The sequence below is a fragment of the Abramis brama genome (assembly GCF_963993115.1).
Source record: "Abramis brama genome assembly, chromosome: 2".
NCBI classification, from domain to species: domain Eukaryota; kingdom Metazoa; phylum Chordata; class Actinopteri; order Cypriniformes; family Leuciscidae; genus Abramis; species Abramis brama.
The window spans coordinates 28,895,562-28,916,476 of record NC_139964.1 but is presented as its reverse complement, the minus strand read 5'-3'; the positions used below and the strand labels follow the sequence as shown (position 1 = coordinate 28,916,476).

Genomic DNA, 20,915 nt, shown 5'->3' with positions numbered 1-20,915 from the left:
CAAGACAATTCAGTGGGCCTTTAAAGGGACAGTTCACCCCAAAAAATTTTGGTGAAAATTTAGATATTTATAACCAGCTTTTGACAATTTATTACCAAACAGGATATTTAAGAGTGAGATAAACCAACTAACAGGTGAAAATTCATCAAATTCATTGCTAATAATTTACGTTTTGTTTTCCCACCAAACAAAAAGTCTCTTCCTGGGAGATTGTCATTAAAGTCCCTGTAATTTTTTTTTAGAATTGCCTTTACAGGGACTTTAAAGCCAGCAGTCAATAATTTATCCCTTAAAACATCTTTGATCACCAAAATGACATATTTAAATGCTTTTTCCTTGAAAAACAAATCTTCATGCCAAATAGCGTGAATGTAACTACACCCTTGCCTCATTTAGTACATCCAGTTCTATGAATATGCAAATGAGCCCCGCCTCCACTCACCCAGCAGCTCAGAGATCCACTTGTTGACGATCAGGTTAAAAATAACAGTATTAAGGACAACCCAACTGTGACATCAGTCTTACAAGTATTACATCCAATAGGCTATATTAAGAAATGCATGATGGGGACATGAAAATGAACTGCTTTTTCGACATTATGGTGCAACTGACACAACCAGAACACAGTTGTACAAGTCTCAAATATTTTATTTCTCATTTTCATGAATGACATTTCAATGGTTCCCACAGCATATGACGCAGCATGCAGAGAAATGAAGAAAGAAACAAAACGTTGAACCTAAAAGCGAAATGTTTTCATTCACTTGTGTTTCCTTTGTCCAAAATCCCACCACACTGAAAGTTATATAGATGGCTGTCTGACCCCCAGCTGAAGAAATACAAAACAGAACCGAAAGCAAGAAGCATTAATAAACACACATTCTGTACAAAACAATTCAACCAAACCAATAACGAAAAAAACAAAACAAAAACAAAACATAACTCCCTCTTTTTTTAAAAAGAGGAAAGAACAAAAAGAAGCTTCGCTGGGAGTGATGGACACCAATCCAGAATAACTTGCACGTTTATTTTCAGAATAATAATATTTATGGATAAATGTAGTGAAGAAACTCGCTTTAAAATAATTTCCATATTTAAACATTTACCAAAACTTTGGCAACGTCCATATATTTATATGTAACTGTCATTCAGATTATATGTAAACAAGAGAATCCCACCCCCCAAAAAAAGTACATGCACAATAGAAAGAAAAAAATAGAGAGAAACCCTCCCGTATCATGCAAGCACATCACAAGACCTCGACGGTCTTCGGGAACAACATACAAGCCCCATCTCCGTGCAGAAGATGGCGCCGGTTTGCGCGGGAGATTCACATTTAAAACTAGCGGAGTGGCTGAACGCTTCGAGTGTATTCATCCGCATTGACAGCGTTTAGTTTGGTCTCTCCTTCTTGAACAAATCGAATCCCATCGATCAGTCTTTGAAATGATGAAGTAAAAGAGAGAAACTGATGGTCAGTCTGGTCTGGTTTTTGCCTACTTCGACGGCAACATGCTGCTAACCAACTCGATTAAAGCTTAAAAAACCCAAGCCCACAAAACACACATTCTGTCCTTCAATCCCTAATATACAAATATGAGCTACTAAGATCTTTACAATGCTGCCTGCAGTCACGTTGGAAAAATTAACCTTAAATTTCCACAACAAATATTAAAATCAGGTGTTATTGTGGATTCAGTCCGCCACAATATGCACTGTATCCTCGTAAGTAACTACAATGTCGAGAGGTAAATCAAAATGACTCGTTTGCGGTGTTAAAATGGTAATAAATCCAGAACACACACACACACACACACACACACAAAAAGTTGAGAGTTTACTGATGGCACGGTTCCATCCTACAGTAATATGTGATCTGATCGCCCCTCCCCACCCGCGACCCCTGCGATAAAACACCCGTCTTAAAGTAAACCATACGTATATATGTGCACAACTTCAAATATATTCACTTTTTATCCTAGTCTACTGTATATCAGAAAGCAAGACGGTAGATGAACTCCCTGACAATATTAACACCGCACACGTTCACATACACGCACACATTCTCGGTAGAAAATTCGAATCGGATTTTTGCATTTTTGCATGAGATCTGAAGCAGATATCAAAACCAAAAGAGGTGGAAACAAAAACAATAAGCTTGTTAAACTTTTTTTAATCTCCCCATGACATGAAGAACATCAGATAGCGATTTCAATATTCAGCTATTGTATGTTTCGATTGGCACTTCATGCTTGAAGCGTGTTGCACTGAAATCAAGTGTCAAGTCATATGTCGCTCGCATACATGTATTCCCTGTAGACCTAGATCATCTTTAAAAAAAGACAGGACCAAAATAAATACAAAAACTCCCTCCCCCCTTCAAAAATAAAAACAAAGAACGTACACATACACACACACACACCCTCCTCTCTTCCTTCTCCACCACACTGAATCGCTCGGTAATCGACAGAGACGACGTCTCTCTGACTGTCCTTAAATACCCGAGAACGTGGACAGAAGAATCTCATGCTCTTTAACACTTAGGATGGCAGGCGTCACAAGGCTCAGGGAGTACAGACGGGGAACAGAGGCATCATTCAGAGAAATACTTCCATTGAAAGAGAGAAAGACAGAAAGAGAGAGAGAAAGAGAGAGAGAGAGCGTGTTAGCAGAACGTCTGGAGCTGATTCTCAGAAATGGAGAAGTGAAAAAGAGGGTGTTCAGTGAAGGGCCTGATTCATCTCTTCACACGTCCACCACCATCTTTTTGTGAATGTCTAAGCCACCAACCACCTGCGGATAAAGGGTGACAGGGAAAAAAATGTCAGTGCATTTCATAACCTGTATTTCATATTTCATAACATTTCACAAAAAAAAAGTGTAAAAGTGTAATGTTTCAATAACCCACTTTTTTTTATTTATCTTGCAGGGCGCTAATTAAAGCACCACCGCAAAAACATACCAAAACTAAAAAACACAGGCAAAATATCTATAATAATTACATTCATATTAAATGTTAATTATTCTATTTAGTGTTCCAACAACTTCTGATCAATAAATCAATACATTTATTCACGAGTACTGGACTAAGATTTTTCAAAACCATTTATAGAGATAGAAACGTATAAAATAAAATAATTTGAAACCAACAACAAACAATGCAGGGTTCGACATTAAGCCTTGTCATGTGCTTGTGCGAGTACAAAAGTTACTGATGAATATGGTCATCAGTATTCTATCAGATTTAAATACTTAAATATGCATATTTTTGGTTAATAACCTTATTAAATGTATGCGTCATCTTTCATGTCAAATTCTTACATTTGATCAATACATTTAATTATAATAATAAGACACTACAGGGCCGTTACCAATCAAATTAAATCATTTAGGCCTAGACTGCAAATGTTTATTTGGTTTAATGTGGTTAATGTTTTAAATACATTTTTGAATATACAAATAAGAAATGTTGGGGAAAAAATGCCATGATACTTTTAAACGCAAGACTAAACTGCCAGTAGGTGGCAGTAAGTAATTTAATAAGTGAGTCATTGAATCTTTGATTTAACCGATTAGTTCAAAAACGCTGAATCATTCAATAACAAAACACCGCTGAGTGATGCTTTGAAAATACACAAATGTTCTGCTGTGGTCTTTGGTGAAATACAATAAAAACAGTCAATATTGTGTCTAAAATGTAAGTGATTTAATTTTTCACTTTTCACGAAAGTCTCTCACACAGAGACAGGCAGCGTGAGCCTCAACAGTGCAGGCTTATTACCAGAAATACACTATCCATTATTAATAACTCTTTACACTGAATGTAATAAAATCAGAATCTTTCTTGCGTTTCAATGTTACCCTTTTTTAATCAGTTTTAATCAGGCTACTTGTCCGGTAGGGCAAGTAAATTTCTTTCACTTGCCCCTTGAAAAAAAACACATGTCCTGGACAAACATTAATGTCTAGCCCTTTCGTTTTACTTCCAGCCTATTTTCTCTTGCAGTGAGAGCTGAAAATGGCATCAGCAGACGAAAATGTTTGGTGTGTCAACTTTCGCTGAATCCCTACATTAGAAACCCAAAAGTGAAATGACCCATGTGAGACTCACAGCGCAGAACTCCTCGAAGGATATCCTCCCGTCCCCGTCCTTGTCTGCGTTGATGATGGTTTTGTCGACGATCTGCTGCAGCTGGGTGTCCTTCAGGTTATTCCCTACCATCATCTTCAGCACCTGGAACAGCTCGCCGTTGGATATGTAGCCGTCCTTGTCCATGTCATAAATCCTGAACGCAACTGCAGAAACAAACCAAGAATCAAAACATGACAGAAAAGGTGATATAATGCACCATTGCACTACAGACTAGTTTTATGGCTTTTTATTTGGTTTGAATCAACATTTTTAGTCTGAAATGAAATAATTCCAAAAAATCTCATAAAAAAAAGTTTGTTATGCCAGGCCAAAAAAAGTCACTGTTGGGATTTAAATAGGCAAATGCTTAAGATTGTATGATTGGATCATTATTGCAGTGATTATTATGTTTCTAGCATGTTATACTGTATGTGTAGCAACAGTTCTTCTAACCCTAATTGATGGCGTGTGTAGCATTGCATTGCAACCATGTAGGAAGACACATCATGTTCATATTCCAGGATGACAATGTCAAGATTCATCAGGCTTAGATTGTGAAAGAATGGTTGTGAGGAACATGAAGAATAATTTTCACACATGAATTGACACCTCTGAGTCCAGACCTTAAATTCATAGAAAGTCTATAGGAACTAATGTTGTGATGTTATTTCCATCAAGAGGTGCATCAGTTTTTGGTCAAGATCTTGTATTGACAATGCAAGAGTCCAGCACTCTGTAAAGTCTCCTCCAGCACATCCCAAAGACTTCCCATGAATTTAAGATCTGGGCTCAGAGGAGCCGATTCATGTGTGAATAAGGGTGTCACGATTCTCCAAATCCTCGATTCGATTACATTTTCGATTCTAAAGTCACGGTTCGATTCGATTCTCGATTTGTTTGATTGTAAAAACAATTGCATCACAATAAGTGTATTGTGATTGTCACTAACATTTTAGTAACTAAACTGAATTTTATTAGGTTTATGACAACATGTTACAATGTTTACATGGTACAATTTCTGGTAAGCTACACATTTTTATTATTTCAATTCAATTCAATTATTGTGATTTAATTTAATATTGACTCATTTGGATAAATATTAGGCAGGCTACACAAGATAGGCGTTAAAACAACTCACCTAATGCTGTAAACATATAGAGAGCCCTATCAGCTGGTAGTAGGCTATTATTTAAGGTTAAAAATAATTAAATATAATGCGTTTTTTTATTATAATAACAACTTTATTTAACGATATAAGTAAAAAATATAATATGTAATATAGAACACATATTTAGCAAAATACTCTCTATAGCTATTTTTTTTTTTTGCCAACTACTTGCTATAGCCTATATTATGGTCATTAAACGGCTTTCCTGAGGTAAATGTGACATAATTGTTCTCCAGCTATGTTATTGACCTCTTCACGCTGATGAAAAACACTGATTGATTATTATTACGTATGAGGAATATAGCCTACATTTCGGTAAGTTGTAGCCTACTACTGTATCTTTCAACAGTGTTCGTGTTTTTTTTTACTATTAGCTAGGCTAGTATAGATGATCGGTTCACGTGCACTAGGGATCTGTCACGTAACATTTACAAGCGCCAAAACGGTATTTATTGTTTGAATTTCGTAATAAAATTGACAGAATCTGAGAGCTGAGATTTTTTTATATCATAAAGTAAACTACTCTAGTCTGTCGGTCTCCGTGTCCTCTTTGCTTCGCGATTTTTCTGTGCGTGAGAGCGTGTGAAAAGTGTCAATTGCCTGTGTCTCACGGTGAATGCGTGAGAGTTGGCAGCTCTGGCAGCACTTCAACACGTGTTTTTTTTGCTTGACAAGCCGAGCTGACGTGACAGGGGGTGTGACGGCATCAACGATTCCATTTTTTGATTCGATAATCGAGACTAAGCATTCATTTCGATCGGTGACACCCTTATGTGTGAAAATGATTCTTCATGCTCTTCCTAAACATTCTTTCTCAATCTGAGCCTGATGAATCTTGACATCATCATCCTGCAACATGAACATGATGTGTTTTCCTACATGTTTGTTTAAGAAATGAAAAGCTGCACACTCCATCAATTAGGATTAGAAGAACTGTTTCCAAACATATAACATGCTAGAAACATCACAATCACTGCAATAATGATCCAATCATAGACTTTTAAGCTTTGCATTTAAATCCAAACAGCAATTTTTTTTTTTTTTTGGCCGGGCAGTGTATATATGTAAAGATTGCATCTGTTTTTTTGTACTAATTTAATTCTGTACACAACACGACCTGTTTGACACTGAAGCTGTCCATCTCTTCAATTCAGTGCGACTGGCTATAATGTCTAATTCTGCAAAACGCATTGTAAATAGAAACCTTTGACAGTCTTCAGAATGTGAACAAATATGCACGGACCACTCGAAAGCAGCGCATACCGAATGGAGTGGAAATAGTCTTGGATATTGGACCCGCAGTCCGCCCTCGCCTACTAATTCCCGACACGCACCCGCTTCTCAAATGACAACGTAAATATTCTTCCACCCATTACATCAAATATTAGCGGTTCACCCGCCCACGTGCAGGACTCTGCTTCGTGCTTTTATGGCTCATGTAGTATCATATAGTGAGAATATGAAGCTCAAACTCTAGAACGAAAAAACGGCTTAATTTTATTCAAAAAATAAGAAATTTGGTGCAGCTGCACAAAGATGAAATTTAGATAACTTGTAATGCAAATTAATAGGATATAACAGTATAGCAGTTGTATATAAATATCAGTTGTCACTATTTCTTCCAATTATACGTCTAAGTAAGATAATATTTAAATGTTTAGTTTTATGAGCGGTAATTTTTTATTGTGGGAGAAAAAACATGTAATGCAATACAATGATGATTGAGAGATCATCTGATACATCGATTCATGTGATTTTTCTTTATGTATGGATAATCAAGTAAACCTAAGTTGCTTCAGTCCAGTAAGTGTGAAATATTAATAACAATATAAAAGTTATTTTTATGTTTTTAAAGATTACAGAGCAGAATGACACGTACATACCACGACCTGAAGGTGGACGTTTTTAAAATGACTCTAAAAGCCTTTTACTTGCTGAAACACTATCAATCAGACGACAGAAGGCACAGAGTAGACTGTGTTTCAGTTATCATGTTGATAATGTAGATGCCTTAGACATTTTGCACATCAAATATGACACAGTAGGCTTCATAGGGTTAACTAGGAAAAGTGCTGGTGAGATTCAAAACTGAAAGAGACTCACAGCGGAGCTTCTGCTCCTTGTCGCCCTTGACGCTGAACTGAGAGACGCCTTCAATGAACTCTGGAAAGAAAAAAGACAGGCAATTGAAGGATGAGGTAGCAATTTACACACTGAACTCCTCAAGTACACAGAGCACCTCTGAAACTAGCACTGAGCTTGTGCTTCTCAATGCAACAATTTCAACTGGTCAGAAAACACATATAATATTACATTTACTAGGCCACAAATAAACAATTTTAGGCTTTGGTTCTGCATAAAGGCAGATATGAATGGTTAAATATATGCAAGGAACACCAGACCAATCACAACTGATCATGCAAATAGATGTAAGAAAAAAAGACTAAATTGGAATTCAGTATGCTTTGCAATGTCATCACTATCATGACACTTAAAGACCCTAAACATTGTATAACTGCACATTTACTGACCTTTAAAGTCCACTTCTCCATTGCCGTCTGTGTCGAATATATCGATGACTCGCTGCACCAGCGGGTTCTGTTGCAGCTCGGGTAGAGACATAAACTCCTCCACGCTGAGAGAGCCCGAGTTATCAAGGTCGAGTTTCTTAAACCGCTTTCCTAGTCTTTTAATCTCATCAGCGTCAACTGAAATAGAGAGAGAGAAGAGAGCAATTCATTTAAATAGAAGCGCAACACAAAACACTAACTAAATTATACATCCTTTCCTCATTCTCTTAGCTTTCCCTCGGCTACAACCATCAATAATAGATCTTCAAAACGTCAATCTCTAATGGTTACGAGGATTGCACAAGTCTTAAAACACACACACACACACACACACACAGGGAGGCTAAACTCCATATTCAAGGCTCTCACTCTCTCACACACACACACCCATCCATCTTTGGCTCCCACTCTCTCACACACACACACCCATCCATCTTTGGCTCCCACTCTCTCACACACACACACACACACCCATCCATCTTTGGCTCCCATCAGAAAGCCAGAAGGAGCCGTACCCAGTTTCTTCTGCCTGGCAGTCATGGTCATCTCTCAGAGGTCTGCCGTTCAGCTCCGGCTCAGTGTTGTGCTGTGTGCCGCGGACTGCTAAATGACCTAATCTCATTCACACAGCCACGTGGTACACACCTCAAGTAATCAGCTGTCCGACTGTTTGCTGTTAGCGCTGTGTGGTTAATCGAATTAAACATCGAAATCACAAGAGATCAGCGATCCTCAAAGTTTGCAACTCTTCAGTCGACAAGTGTCAGGGATACGATTCTGAGGCCCAACTCACTCTGTTCAACTAAAGGCTGGAATACACTACACAACTTTTAAAATCTGAAGATTTTAAAACACTATGCATCTTGCCGACTTTGTAAATGGTTAAAGGAACACGCCGACTTTTTGGGACTTTAGCTTATTCACCTTATCTCTAAAGTTAGATAAGTCCATACACACCCTTTTCATCACTGTGCGTGCCGTAACTCTGTCTGACGCAGCAACCGCTAGCCTAGCTTAGCACAAAGACTGGAGGTAAACAGCTCCAGCTAGCATACTGCTCCCAATAAACAAAATAACACCAACATTTTCCTATTTACATGTTGTGATTTGTATAGTCACAGCGTGTACAAATAACAAGGTCACATGAGACACAGCCATCTTCTAACCGTATACATACGGGGAACTATATTCTCAGAAGGCGAAGCACTGCTACTTCTGCGGAGTGATTTAGCGTAATATTTAGCGGCACTCTGTTGTTGTTTCGTTCAAACATTATGGATCGTGGCAAACAGACTTTGGGACAAAAGGAGAACTAAAACGAGGATCAATATCGGCGTGGTGTTTTCGAGATGGCGAGAGCTTCGCGGCAAACTTCGACTTGACAGAGACGCCGCTCTTGCATGTACTTTATAAGACAGGTGAGCAAATATACATAAAACAAATCAATGTTATATAGCTCAACATGATGAAATGTTAGAATATGATCAGTATGTTATTCTAATGATGATCTAGCTTACTGCTAGTCTCATATGGCCAACAAACTTAACACAGAGAAAAACATTATAACTTTCAACACACTCAAATGCAGTTTAGTGTGATAGTGTAGACCAGGGATAGGCAACTCCGGTCCTGGAGGGCCACTGTCCTGCAGAGTTTAGCTCCAACCCTAATTAAACACACCGGAACAAGGCAATCAGTGTTTTCGGGATTACTAGATAGATACAGGCAGGTGAGTTTTTATGAGGGCTGAAGCTAAACTCTGCAGGATAGTGGCCCTCCAGGACCGGAGTTGCCTATCCCTGGTGTAGACCAAGTGAAACAGCGCTGCGTTACCTCACAAAATTAATTTGTCAAATAAACTGACCTGTGCGAGTAGTAATACAGCACTCGTGGGTAAGTTAGTTTGGTAGAATGAAATGTCCTCATTCCTTTATATCCGCGAGACTCGCGTGTGGCGCTGATATCTGATATCTCTCATTAGCAATCGCGACCTGCTTCATACCACAGTCATGTTAAAAAACATCAATGTTTTCAATCATCCATAAACATTATTAGATCCATCGGCATGACGACAAGTTCCATGATTCCACTTATCACTGCGTCATCAACCAACGGCTTTGTTATTGTAAGAGGTTAGCGACCCCTAGCGGCGAAAAAAATTACATATTGTAGCTTTAAACCTAAATCATTTAAATATGGGGGGGGGGTTCGACAAATCGAATATCTGGGTCTCGGGAGGACAATAATATTCAGTATGTTCAGCCGTGTAAATACAAAGCAGCCCGAGACCCTGTCACTGCTGAAACAAGCTCTGAGTTACTGCTGTTGCACATCCAGTTATTCTCCGTGGTTCAAGAGAGGTAAAGAGACGCATGCCGATTTCTGCTGTGCTATTTTGAGTCTGTGGACACTTCCCAGATTACCCTAAAGCATATGATATAACTGCTCATACTTCATATCTATTAATATACCATGGATTAACCCTGATAGAGCTAGTGCCAATGTGTGTCAATAAACCAGGTGACTGTATTACACCATCATGCATCTGTCGTGCCGCGAGACGTCGAGACAAAGGGTGTTACAGTCCACATACTGAAAGTGGTGAATAGGGCCATTTTAGGTCAGATTTGCATTACCTAAAGGGGCTTTCTAGGCCTCAAAAGAATAAAAATGATAGATGCAAAAATGTATTGGCTAATAATCTGTACTGGCCGATAAAAGCAATTATTTTCACTATCGGACGATTTTTTTTTTTATTTAAAGCCAATGATCAGGGCTGAATGTATCCTGTGAATCAAAAGGGTGCGGAAAAACGTGTTCAGACTGCAACCCATACTGTGTGTGAAGAAAATCTCTCTTGTGTTAAACAATAAATGGCGTTTTGACACTCTTAAATGTGACGTGACAGATCTGTAGAGCCTCAGATGAAGCGGCAGAGTCTTTTCTTCCACTTTAACACAAATTATAGCAAGAAAATGTTGAAAGATACAGCACAACTTATCAAAATGTAAATGTAATTATTATATCTGAAAATAAATACCAGTTGAACATAATAGCTGTTGTTAATTTTAATGTACTAAATGAGAGGGTTCCCTGTATAGTTTGCAGCATTATTTGGGAGAGATTTTTTTCCTTAAGAAAATCAAACTATCTGTAGATATCATTCTGAATAATCGGCTATCGGTATCAGCGGATCTCTAATAAAAATAAAGTTCACACTCTTCACTACAGGCACTTTGGCGTCAGCATGACTGTTGCATCACTGAGCCACAGTATTCAAACAATGTCGAGATGGGAAAATATTTATAGCAGTCGGGCTGATCGTCTATGGTCTCTCACACTGCAATGGCTGATAAGGGCCATCTCTCAGAAAAGCCCCCTAGCAACAAGGACATCCATCTCAGCGGAGGGAGAGCAGTGGTGCACACGCTTGTTAGAGAAATGTGTCAACTTTTGCTATATCATTTCTGCTGCAGATTTTTGCTTTAATTAGCGTTCCACTTCTAAAATGTGTCAACAACACTAGATAGTGCTCCAACTAGACGTTTTTAAATGCAAGCATGTGTCTTATGTAAATGCCCTCTCTAAGACACATGTCTATTTGGGATCAGGTGAATCCAAAACCAGGAATATTCTGGGTTCAGTACATAGCCTTTGTGACAATTACCACAGAAATCCATTTTCACCAGTTTTATTAAAAAAAATAAAAAAATAAAAAAAGCAACAACATGAGGCACTTTCAATAAAAGTGAATATTGTACAATATTGTAAGTTTCACATTCTGCTTTTAAATCTGCCAAAATCTGGCTCACTTGCATTATAACCTCAGTGTAACCTTGATTTTGAGAAAACGAGTCGAAATGATATTTTGTGGTAATCAAAATTATGCCACACATGCTGTCAATTAATAACTTAACTTATTTAACCTGGAACAATACTACTTCAATAATCAATGTAACTATAAGTATGGCTTGATTCTGTTTGTTTGTTATACCAACACCCTGATGAAGGCCAGTGGGCTGATACGCATTGGTGTTGTAATGCTTTAGCCCTTTAAAATAATAAAGGCTTTTTAACTTTTGCATGGACCTGGATTTTTTTCCAATTCTTTTTTTATGAACAAAAACCCTTCCACGAGCACCAGAGGATACAAGGGATACCAGCAGCACTCCAGTTCCCCTTTGTCTAATACTACTTTAATATTGAATATTGAAGCACTTCCTCCTGTTTTTTGAAAGTGTTTCTGTGTCCGAAATCACCCCTATACCCTTAAATAGGGCACTGTTTGAGGGAACAGCCATTTGTAGTGGTGTCTGAAACCATAGTAAACGTTATCGAATGCACACATTCAATCCCACAATGCACCGCAATAACGGGTGTACAACCGATGTATGCTCAACGGTTAGAGAATACCCATAATGCACTGTGAGAGTCGCCGACTGAATTCCCGTGTCTGACCAGAAGATGGTGGCGCAGCTGAATCATCCATCCATCCATTTTCCAAACCGCTGGTCCAATGTGGGTACAGCATAATATCATACAGGTATAAATAATTCATTTTTACTTGATTATTAAATTGTTTAATTAAGGTTTATGCTAGTTGTTAAGCTTCAAATGATTATTAAACGACAAGCACAAACTATGCAAAAACAACAGCCCTCAGTGTCCAAATTCACTCACTCGTTTTCATTCACTCCTTCAAGTGGACTACATTAGTGGACTAATGTAGGGAATAGTGAGTAAGGATATAGGGGGCGATTTCGGACACACATATCCAGTTTGTGTGCACATCCCTCTTAAACATAATGCCTTCTCATGATCCAATAAAACAGTGTAGAGGTGAAATGTAGTGACTGGTGACCAGAATCATCTTTTCTTTTGTATGTCAAATAAACAGTCTGTGTTTGCCAGATGCATCTCATCTACAAAACTGATTTGGGATGATGTCATAAGTGTTGTGTTACCACAGCTGCTAATTTGAGAGGCCTTATGATGTCCTTGTGGTTGCCAAGCACCCATCTGACCAACAGGTGGCTCAGTTTCACAGCAGCACACTCGTTATCACCCAGTTACAGTCCTGCACAATTCATTACTGGAACCTCATTCGGCAGCATAAGCCCCTGGGAATTCGGCTCGCCTTGACCTTTGACCTCCCACTGCTTTCATCATTACGGCGTTGAGGAAGAATAAAATCACTGGATTTGCCATGTTAGTGCCATCAAATATTTGAAAGAGTTCTGTCCTCTTATTCACAGGACACACACGTGTAGCTTGTTCTCCGCGGTACGTACGAGTAAGACCATCTTAATCCCATCTCTGTGAACAATTTTATCATTTAAAAATAGCTAGTGAATTTCCCAAATAATTACAAAGCATGCAACACATTAAATTAAACATGAAATTTTGAAGTAGACTGAAATAGTATTTGCTTATAAAACATACTCTAATAATTTTAGTTTTACTTACAAAGTGGAGACATTTCTGCATATTCTTTCTTTATATGTGCAAAGGTTATGAAGTAACAGTAACATTAGACTTATTTCTTAAAGGGATAATTCGCCCGACAACAACAATTCTGTAATCATTTGCTCACCCTCATGTCTTTCCAAACCTGTATGACTTTCATTTGTCTGCTTGGGGAGCACAAAATAAGATCCCCTTTGACTTTCATTGTTTGGACAAAACAACAAGATTTTTAGATCTTCTTTTAGAAAATGATGAAAATGAGAAAATGATGGCGGAATATTCATTTTTGGGTGAACCGTCCCTTTAAATAAGTGGAAACAGTTGGTTCTGAAAGAGGTTTGTAGACTTTTCAGCCAAGCACCGGCCATTGCATTCACAGCAAAAAAAGGGTTATCAAAAATCCTAAAAGCTCTCCTAAATGTGTTTGTCAAGAATTACGAACCACACAAAAAAGAAACCTATTAAAAATGGGCCATCGCCTCATGATCTTTTACTCACCCCCACCAACTCTATAAATAAACAGGCTTGTGCTTCCCGCAGCCCCCAGACTAACCTTTACAAGCTGGAGGCATTTATAGCCCACATATCCACAGCAAGCACCCTTACGCCACCCTGTCTAGCACTGGCCCTCTTCCAAACCAGGAGAGCCCCACTGATCCAGGGAAAGCCCTCTCCCTCATGTCTCGATCTTCCAGCTGATCCCAAAGCAGCAGGCACAAGTGTTTAAAGGACCAAACTAGACTACACTGACGGCTGCTTATTCTGATCATCCACAACGAGCAACATGCATTGACTGATAGAGCTGCAGGATTAATCGCTAAAAGATCGAATTAAATACCCACGCGATCTTATTCCTAAGCGACAACGATTCAGCCATGTCTATTAATCTTTGACAAAATCACACCGCTGAGCCAGAAAGAGCAGTGGTCATGTACAGGTATCAAAAAGCTCACATACAGTCTTTTCAAGCACACATTATAATTATTTCTGTGTTGCAAATATTTAAATTACCACAGATGATTACATCGTTACGCCAGTAGGTGGCGACACGTGACTGTTAAAAAATGTGTTTGCCACTGAATCGTTTATTCAAGAGGTTTGTTCAAAAAGGCTGATTCATCAGGTAGTGAAACAAGTGAAGAATTTATGAGCGAGTCATTGAATCATTTATTCAACTTGATTAAAAAAAAAAAAAAAAAATATTTAAACGTTTTAAAACTAGACTGCAGCAATTAACATTTTGTCAATTCTCAATTTATCCAGAATTGTGCAGCTCTAGTGACTAACCACGGTTCATCTTTGTTTATGTGACGTAAATTTGCAGGAGGGTCAATTGAAAAAAACATTGACCGGTGCACAATAAAGTGGCTTATTTAGGTAATTAGGTTAAAGTACTAAAATTGAAGTACTAAAGTATTTTAAAAAAATATCTAAACCTATAGCATCTAAAAAAATATTAAAAGGTCATTTGATGCCATTTTAAAAGTTCATTATTTTGTTTACTGGGTTAATAGATTAGGTTATGCTTTAAGGTTCAAGAACCCCTCTTTTTTCTCCATGCTGTACATTATTGCAGCTCCTCTATTCCTCGTCTGTCTGAAACGTGCTGATTTCTACAAAGCCCCTCCTTCTGATAAGCTCAGAGTGCTTTGATTGGCCAGTTTCCTTTCATCCAAAAGTACATTTTAAAGATATTTACTTCATGCAGTAATGCAATATAATGCAATATCTAGTTCTTTCTTGTAGGAAGGAAACAAAACGGCAAACCTCATTTAACCACAGCCCAGGGGCGCTGTCAAGATGGCCGCCATGTGGACTGTCTTGCCTTAAAGGGATTTTAACCCATCCTAGCATACAAAATGCATCAGTTTCCAAACCTCGTCATCTTCTACATAATCCTCGATAATTACATAATCACCATTTTCCATATTGTTGATGTCGAACACATGTTTTTGACAAATGTTGAAATAAATCCAGACATGTACAGGTGGTGTTTAAGGCATCGTTTTAGATCTAGTGCTCGTCCTGTATAAACTATGACTGAATTTCCCTATTTACAAATTAAATATTAAGGAAAAGTACTAGAATACTCAATTTACTTACAGTGTGAGCACATCTCCAAGGGATAACTCGCCTCATTTCCCTGTAGAGAGAGAACAAGAGTCTGAATCAGCATGACAACACACTTAAAATGTTAATGTCATTGATACTGATTGAGGAAATAAATTCAATTATAACTACATAGTCAATGATTTGGTATCATCAAATACCTCAACCAAGCATAATGTCTTTTAGGATACTATTTCCTGTAATGAAAAAGTTGTGTGTGTGTTGATGTAGTAAATGTTCACTATGTTCTCACTACATGACACATAGCTGTCACCCGAGTCACAAGGGGAAAGGGTCCTCAGAGTCACACCACTATGGCACCTGACGCGTCTTAGTTAAGTAGATAATCAGATTTTTGGGGTGTGTTTACGGTGCTACAGATGGCAAATAAAACTGGATTATTATAGATGTAAATGGTATAAACACCAATATCTAATATCCTGTGGCGCAAAGCTGAATTTTTCAGTCTTCAGTGTCACATGATCCTTCAGAAATCATTCTAATATGCTGATCTGCTGTCCAAGAGACATTTATGATAATGAATGAAGGTTTCATATTTATTTTTGTGAAAACGGCGATACATTTTTTCAGGATTCTTTGAGCATTTATTTGAAACAGAAATCTTTTGTAACATTATAGTACACTTTACTGACACTTTTGAAGTGTAATAATATTTCACAACATTAAAGTTTTGCTGAATTTTACTGAATGAGCCTTGGTGAGGCTGCATCTCATTTTGGGTTTCAGGGCATAAAAATAAAAAGGCATTGGGATGCGTAAATTACAATTTGATTTTTAAATGAACTACAAGACAGCCAGAGGGCAAGATTTCAACAAACGATTTCTCACTAGGCGTGACATCCCAGACAAAAATCAAGTTGTTTCAAGTCAGCAAGCGGGCTGGTGCCTTCAGGAGCGGATCGCTGAAGGCCTGTTGTGACTCGCAGGAGGAAACCAAAGCTACCACAACCCAATATAGAGAGCGGGACAGATAAACTGGGCCATCGCTGTGCCTAGAAGGATCTACAGCAACTTCCACAATATCTATAGCTCTCCATTAAATGTGCATCACACAGTTTCACAGCTTACAAAGTCAAGTTCCCGTGTGGCTTTGTGATTGAGATCCAGCCATTTCATGGGGATAAGATAAGAGAAAATGAACGAAAACTGTAAAAAGGAGAAGTGTTAACATTTCTGTTCTAATATAACATTCGAGCACACTTTGGCGCTGATAAACATGTAGTAGAGGAGGTGTATTTTTGGCGTTGTGTGTACATGCGTGTTTGCAAATATGGTGTGGAAGTAGATCAAACCCGTGTGGGACATGTCACACTTCAGTCACTGTGTGGTCTTATTTACTGTATTCAAATAGAGCCGTTTCAGTATGTCTCTCCCTCTAAAATGAGTTAGTACGCTCATGTGCTCTACAATCAGACGGTGTTTTGCCACAGCTAGTAGGTTAGCTAAGGTTGAGTGCCCTGTGCTATTTTAACTTTAGTTGGTAGAGCGACAGCAAATTAACTTAAAGTGGATTGAGGGTTTAGGATTACTTCATCTGGTTATATGGCCTAAAGCGTGAGCAAAGTCACCGGGCAAGGAAAGACAACTCAAAGCAAAGCAAAAGCTGGAGGAAACTTTCATACAGGGAATGAATGCACGGCTAAAATGTAACTATATTTGCGCTACATTTGCCCCTTTTTGACATCACCACATTCCCATTAATTTCAAATGTCCAATCAGGAAGTTCCTTCAGTAGGCGCATCTGTTAGGAAGCCAACTGACACACACTTATATCTTTACTTTCAAGGGAAACCCTTGTGATTTGTGCTTTGTTTTGGAAGAAATACTTTAATAACGGCTTGAAGCATTTATTGGGTATTTTTTAAAGGGAAAGGACTGATGAAAAGTAATGGTATTAAATGAATATGCAAATCAGGCCTGTACCCCTAAACATGAGGTCAACGGATATACATTTGCATAATTTTGCAGATGTACTACTTTTCAAAGCTGTTTTAAAGAAAATTCACATTATCTATTTTCCACATGCATGCTTACACATCGTATTGTGAACAAGTCATCTGAGCATGTTTCATTTTTAACACATTTTTTGACCTCGTAATGTTTAAAACACATGACTTTTCTCTGATGACGTAAGCAGGACTTCTTCAATCATTTAGTGCACTTGAACCCTGCTCCTTCAAGCTTGTTTTCATCAGCGGCCCTGTCCCAAATGGAACCCAAAACCCTCGCAATCTTCCTCCAAGTCCACACTTTTGTGAAGTTACGCCGCTGTGACTGTCGGGTAGAAGTCTGCAGAGCTAGTGGGTTTGCGGTCTCGGTAAAAGTGCACGTAGCGGCCGCAAAGGGAAACTTCTGAAACCTAAAATGACACATGGGACACCCTACGGTCTTGTGGACTTAACGCACGCGGCGGCCATTGCAAGTCCACATGAAGTGTGCCATTTGGGACAGGGCCTGCATCCACATCTCAACATCCAATCAACAACCACTACATAGAACCAAGCCCCGCCTAACATTTGTTTTCAATAATCCGTTATACTCAGATGTACTTCACAATACGGAAGAAAAGATCGGTCACTACTTCTGTTTCATTACGACTTTAAAATGATGAATCAATTCCACAAATTAACTGATTAAGGGATTCATCCTAAACAGACAGCAACAACAAATACAATCCAAAGTTAATATAGTACAAGGCAAGCTACTGTTAACTGGCCATTGTTTCAGAATATAGAACTTTAGCATGAAGTTAACATAAGTCAATAGTATGGCACTCTCAGCTCTCCTTCTTTTTTAAACTCATTTACCACCAAAGTCAGCAGTGGAAATGTGAAAAAAAATCTGATTTTGTCCGGATCTTAAGGTACTATAGAAGAAATGTTTGGGCCTAGAGTATCCCTTGGGGATACAATTTAAGATGAATATAGACATGGTGTTGGTAGTGTCTGCGCCTAGGCTAATTCTGGGTCTGTGAAGCTAGTCCTTGGAGCACGTAAAGCTACGCTATGCATCCCAAGTATGCACACTTTACTTTCTTTGAATCTTCTTTTAGGGTCACACTGATCAACTGAGATTCTCTCATTGGCCGATTGCAGCATCTGATTAAAAGAAGTGCTCATTCCAAGTTCCAACTAGGGTCGTTTTTAAACTTTTACATTGTGTATCTTTTATTAGCTATCATTAATTATACATACATATGCATTGTATCAGCCACTCTGCTCATTATAGCAATTCGGTGTAAACTGAGGCTAAATTCAATGGCTATACCACAGAAATTGGTACATAAACAACAGGTTCAGGGTTCCCACACCGTCGGACCAATACATTTGCATTATTTGACCAGTCAAACCAGTTTACTAGAAAACAGTTTAAAAATAAATGTTTTACTAATTTTTAGTAGGTCAAGAAAGACCCCAAAATGGGTTGCAGATTTGTTCTGATAGGATCAAGGACAGCAGGGGGGGGGGGGGGGGGGGGAGACAAAAATGCAAATAAAATAATATTCAACTAACCACTTATAGTTAGGAGAGCAAAATAAATATCACCTTCCCATATCTTTTGTGTACCTCAATGACAATACATCCAATCAAACCCTATTTTGTCATTGGTAATACGGCTAACACTAATAAGACTTTTAGGATCAGAAGAATATTTTTTAGGTTTTGCATAACTGAGGGAATCCTGTAGGTTGCTTGTTTCTTCAGCTTACTGTATATTGGTAGATATGAACTGTATCAAATAAATGTGAGATATGAATTCCTCTCATGTCAATCAGATCATTAACTGTCAAAATTGCATATACAACACTAAATATTACAGTAAACATGATTCATCAACAATGTTTCTAATAAACTCTATCCGTTTGGCCAATGACGCATAATAAATCCACTCTCAGATCATGATGTAAACATTTTAAAAACATTCCTGTCACTTTGCAATTTCTATAATAACCAAATATTAGGTTTTTGAAGAAACACGGTTGTGATCTAAAATGCTTGGTGTGGCAGTAATGACAGCAGTGTGTGGGACAGTGAATGTCTTGTTATAAGAACAATAGAAATGCACATGTTAATATCAAACCAGGGTGAAAATGTTTTTACACTCTTATGAAAAGTTGCAAGGCAGAATTTCCCTAATTTTAGGACTTTTTATAAAACTTATACAGGGAAAGTTTAAAAGTCAGGGTGGAGACCTTCTAGCAAATTTAAAGGGATAGTCCACCCAAAAATGAAAATTGAAGCAAACATATGTGGGGCACCATTGACTTCCATAGTACTGAGGAAAAAACACAACTGTTTGGTTACAAACATTCTTCAAAATATCTTCCTTTGTGTTCAGCAGAAATGTATACAGGGTTGGAACAACTTGAGGGTGAGTAAATGATTTTTGGGTGAACTATCCCTTTAAGGATAAAAATGAGGGGAAAGGGAAATACTAAAGAACTGTTTTATGAAAAAGTAGTAACTTATATAATAAATCACGCCAGGGGATAGAAAACTTCCCCAAATGTAGGAATCCCCATCGTATAATTGATGGCCCAGCAAAGTCAACCTTTCCTGGAGAATCAACCAGTCGATTCAAGTTGTCAACGGATCTATTTTACGAGCAAACCAGCTCTCGATCACTTTGACAGCCGTATCGATTGCGCTAGCAGCCAAAACGTTACAATGTTTCTCTTCTCCAGCCGCGCCATTACAGTTGATTCGGGTCAAATACAGCATTTACACTGGAATCTATAAGATAGCGACGTGTTTCCCGTGTGTGTTTCTCCTCAGCTCATAGCGTACAGAGCCTGAACGTGGGCCACACTGACAGCCATGGCTCTGTTTTATCAACAACGGCTTTGATCACGACACCGCGAGCGCGTTTCCAGTCCGTCACGGCACCAGAAAGGCGTGTTAAACGCGCGATTGAAACGACGCGCAACAGTATAGGAAGTATCTGCTATCTCGGATATATTTGCAGCGGTTTAGCGAGAGCTGTTGGGGATCCTTACCATTCTGTCGCCGGGGTTTCTTCGCCTTGTGCAGAGTCTCGCGGAACTCAACTGTCGCCAACGGTTATTTTTCTGAGCGAGGAAGTCGCGATAAGCGCGTCGCTCGGATCTTGTTCTCGGTTTGAAGATTGAAGGATTCACTGCGGTGGCTTCGGTAGGTCCGCAGCGGAGGGGGAAGAGAGGCAGTGGGTTGAGCCGATGGTGGTGGTGGTGGAGGGAGAGAGAGAGGGGGAGAGAAAGAGAGAGAGAGAGAGAGAGAGGGAGGGAGGAAGACTGAGCGGAGCGGAGGGGGGGAGGTGCATTAGAACAGCACATCACATCCGGGTATTTATGCCTGATATTCTCTCCCTGAATAATATATATGTTACCGTACGAACATTTGCATCATTGACGTTGATCAAATGATTTTGCATCTCAAGTCAGAAAGAGAAACACAGTATTGTGACTTTACGG

General features: G+C 38.7%; 1 protein-coding gene across 2 annotated transcripts; it reads right to left on the bottom strand.

The window, feature by feature from the left end:
* Positions 1 to 627: 627 nt before the first annotated feature.
* On the bottom strand, positions 628 to 20,792 carry ppp3r1b (protein phosphatase 3 (formerly 2B), regulatory s1ubunit B, alpha isoform, b). Of its 2 annotated transcripts, XM_084096915.1 has the most exons (6): positions 20,463 to 20,792; positions 15,440 to 15,479; positions 7,832 to 8,008; positions 7,404 to 7,463; positions 4,112 to 4,296; positions 628 to 2,793 (listed from the first exon to the last, which is right to left on the bottom strand). In XM_084096915.1, the coding sequence occupies exons 1-6, from the start codon at positions 20,775 to 20,777 to the stop codon at positions 2,746 to 2,748; spliced, it is 825 nt and encodes a 274-aa protein (XP_083953041.1). In that variant the 5' UTR covers positions 20,778 to 20,792; the 3' UTR covers positions 628 to 2,745. The 2 variants fall into 2 exon arrangements, with proteins under 2 accessions (XP_083953041.1, XP_083953042.1); XM_084096916.1 differs by lacking the exons at positions 15,440 to 15,479; positions 20,463 to 20,792 and adding an exon at positions 8,386 to 8,470.
* Positions 20,793 to 20,915: the final 123 nt, after the last annotated feature.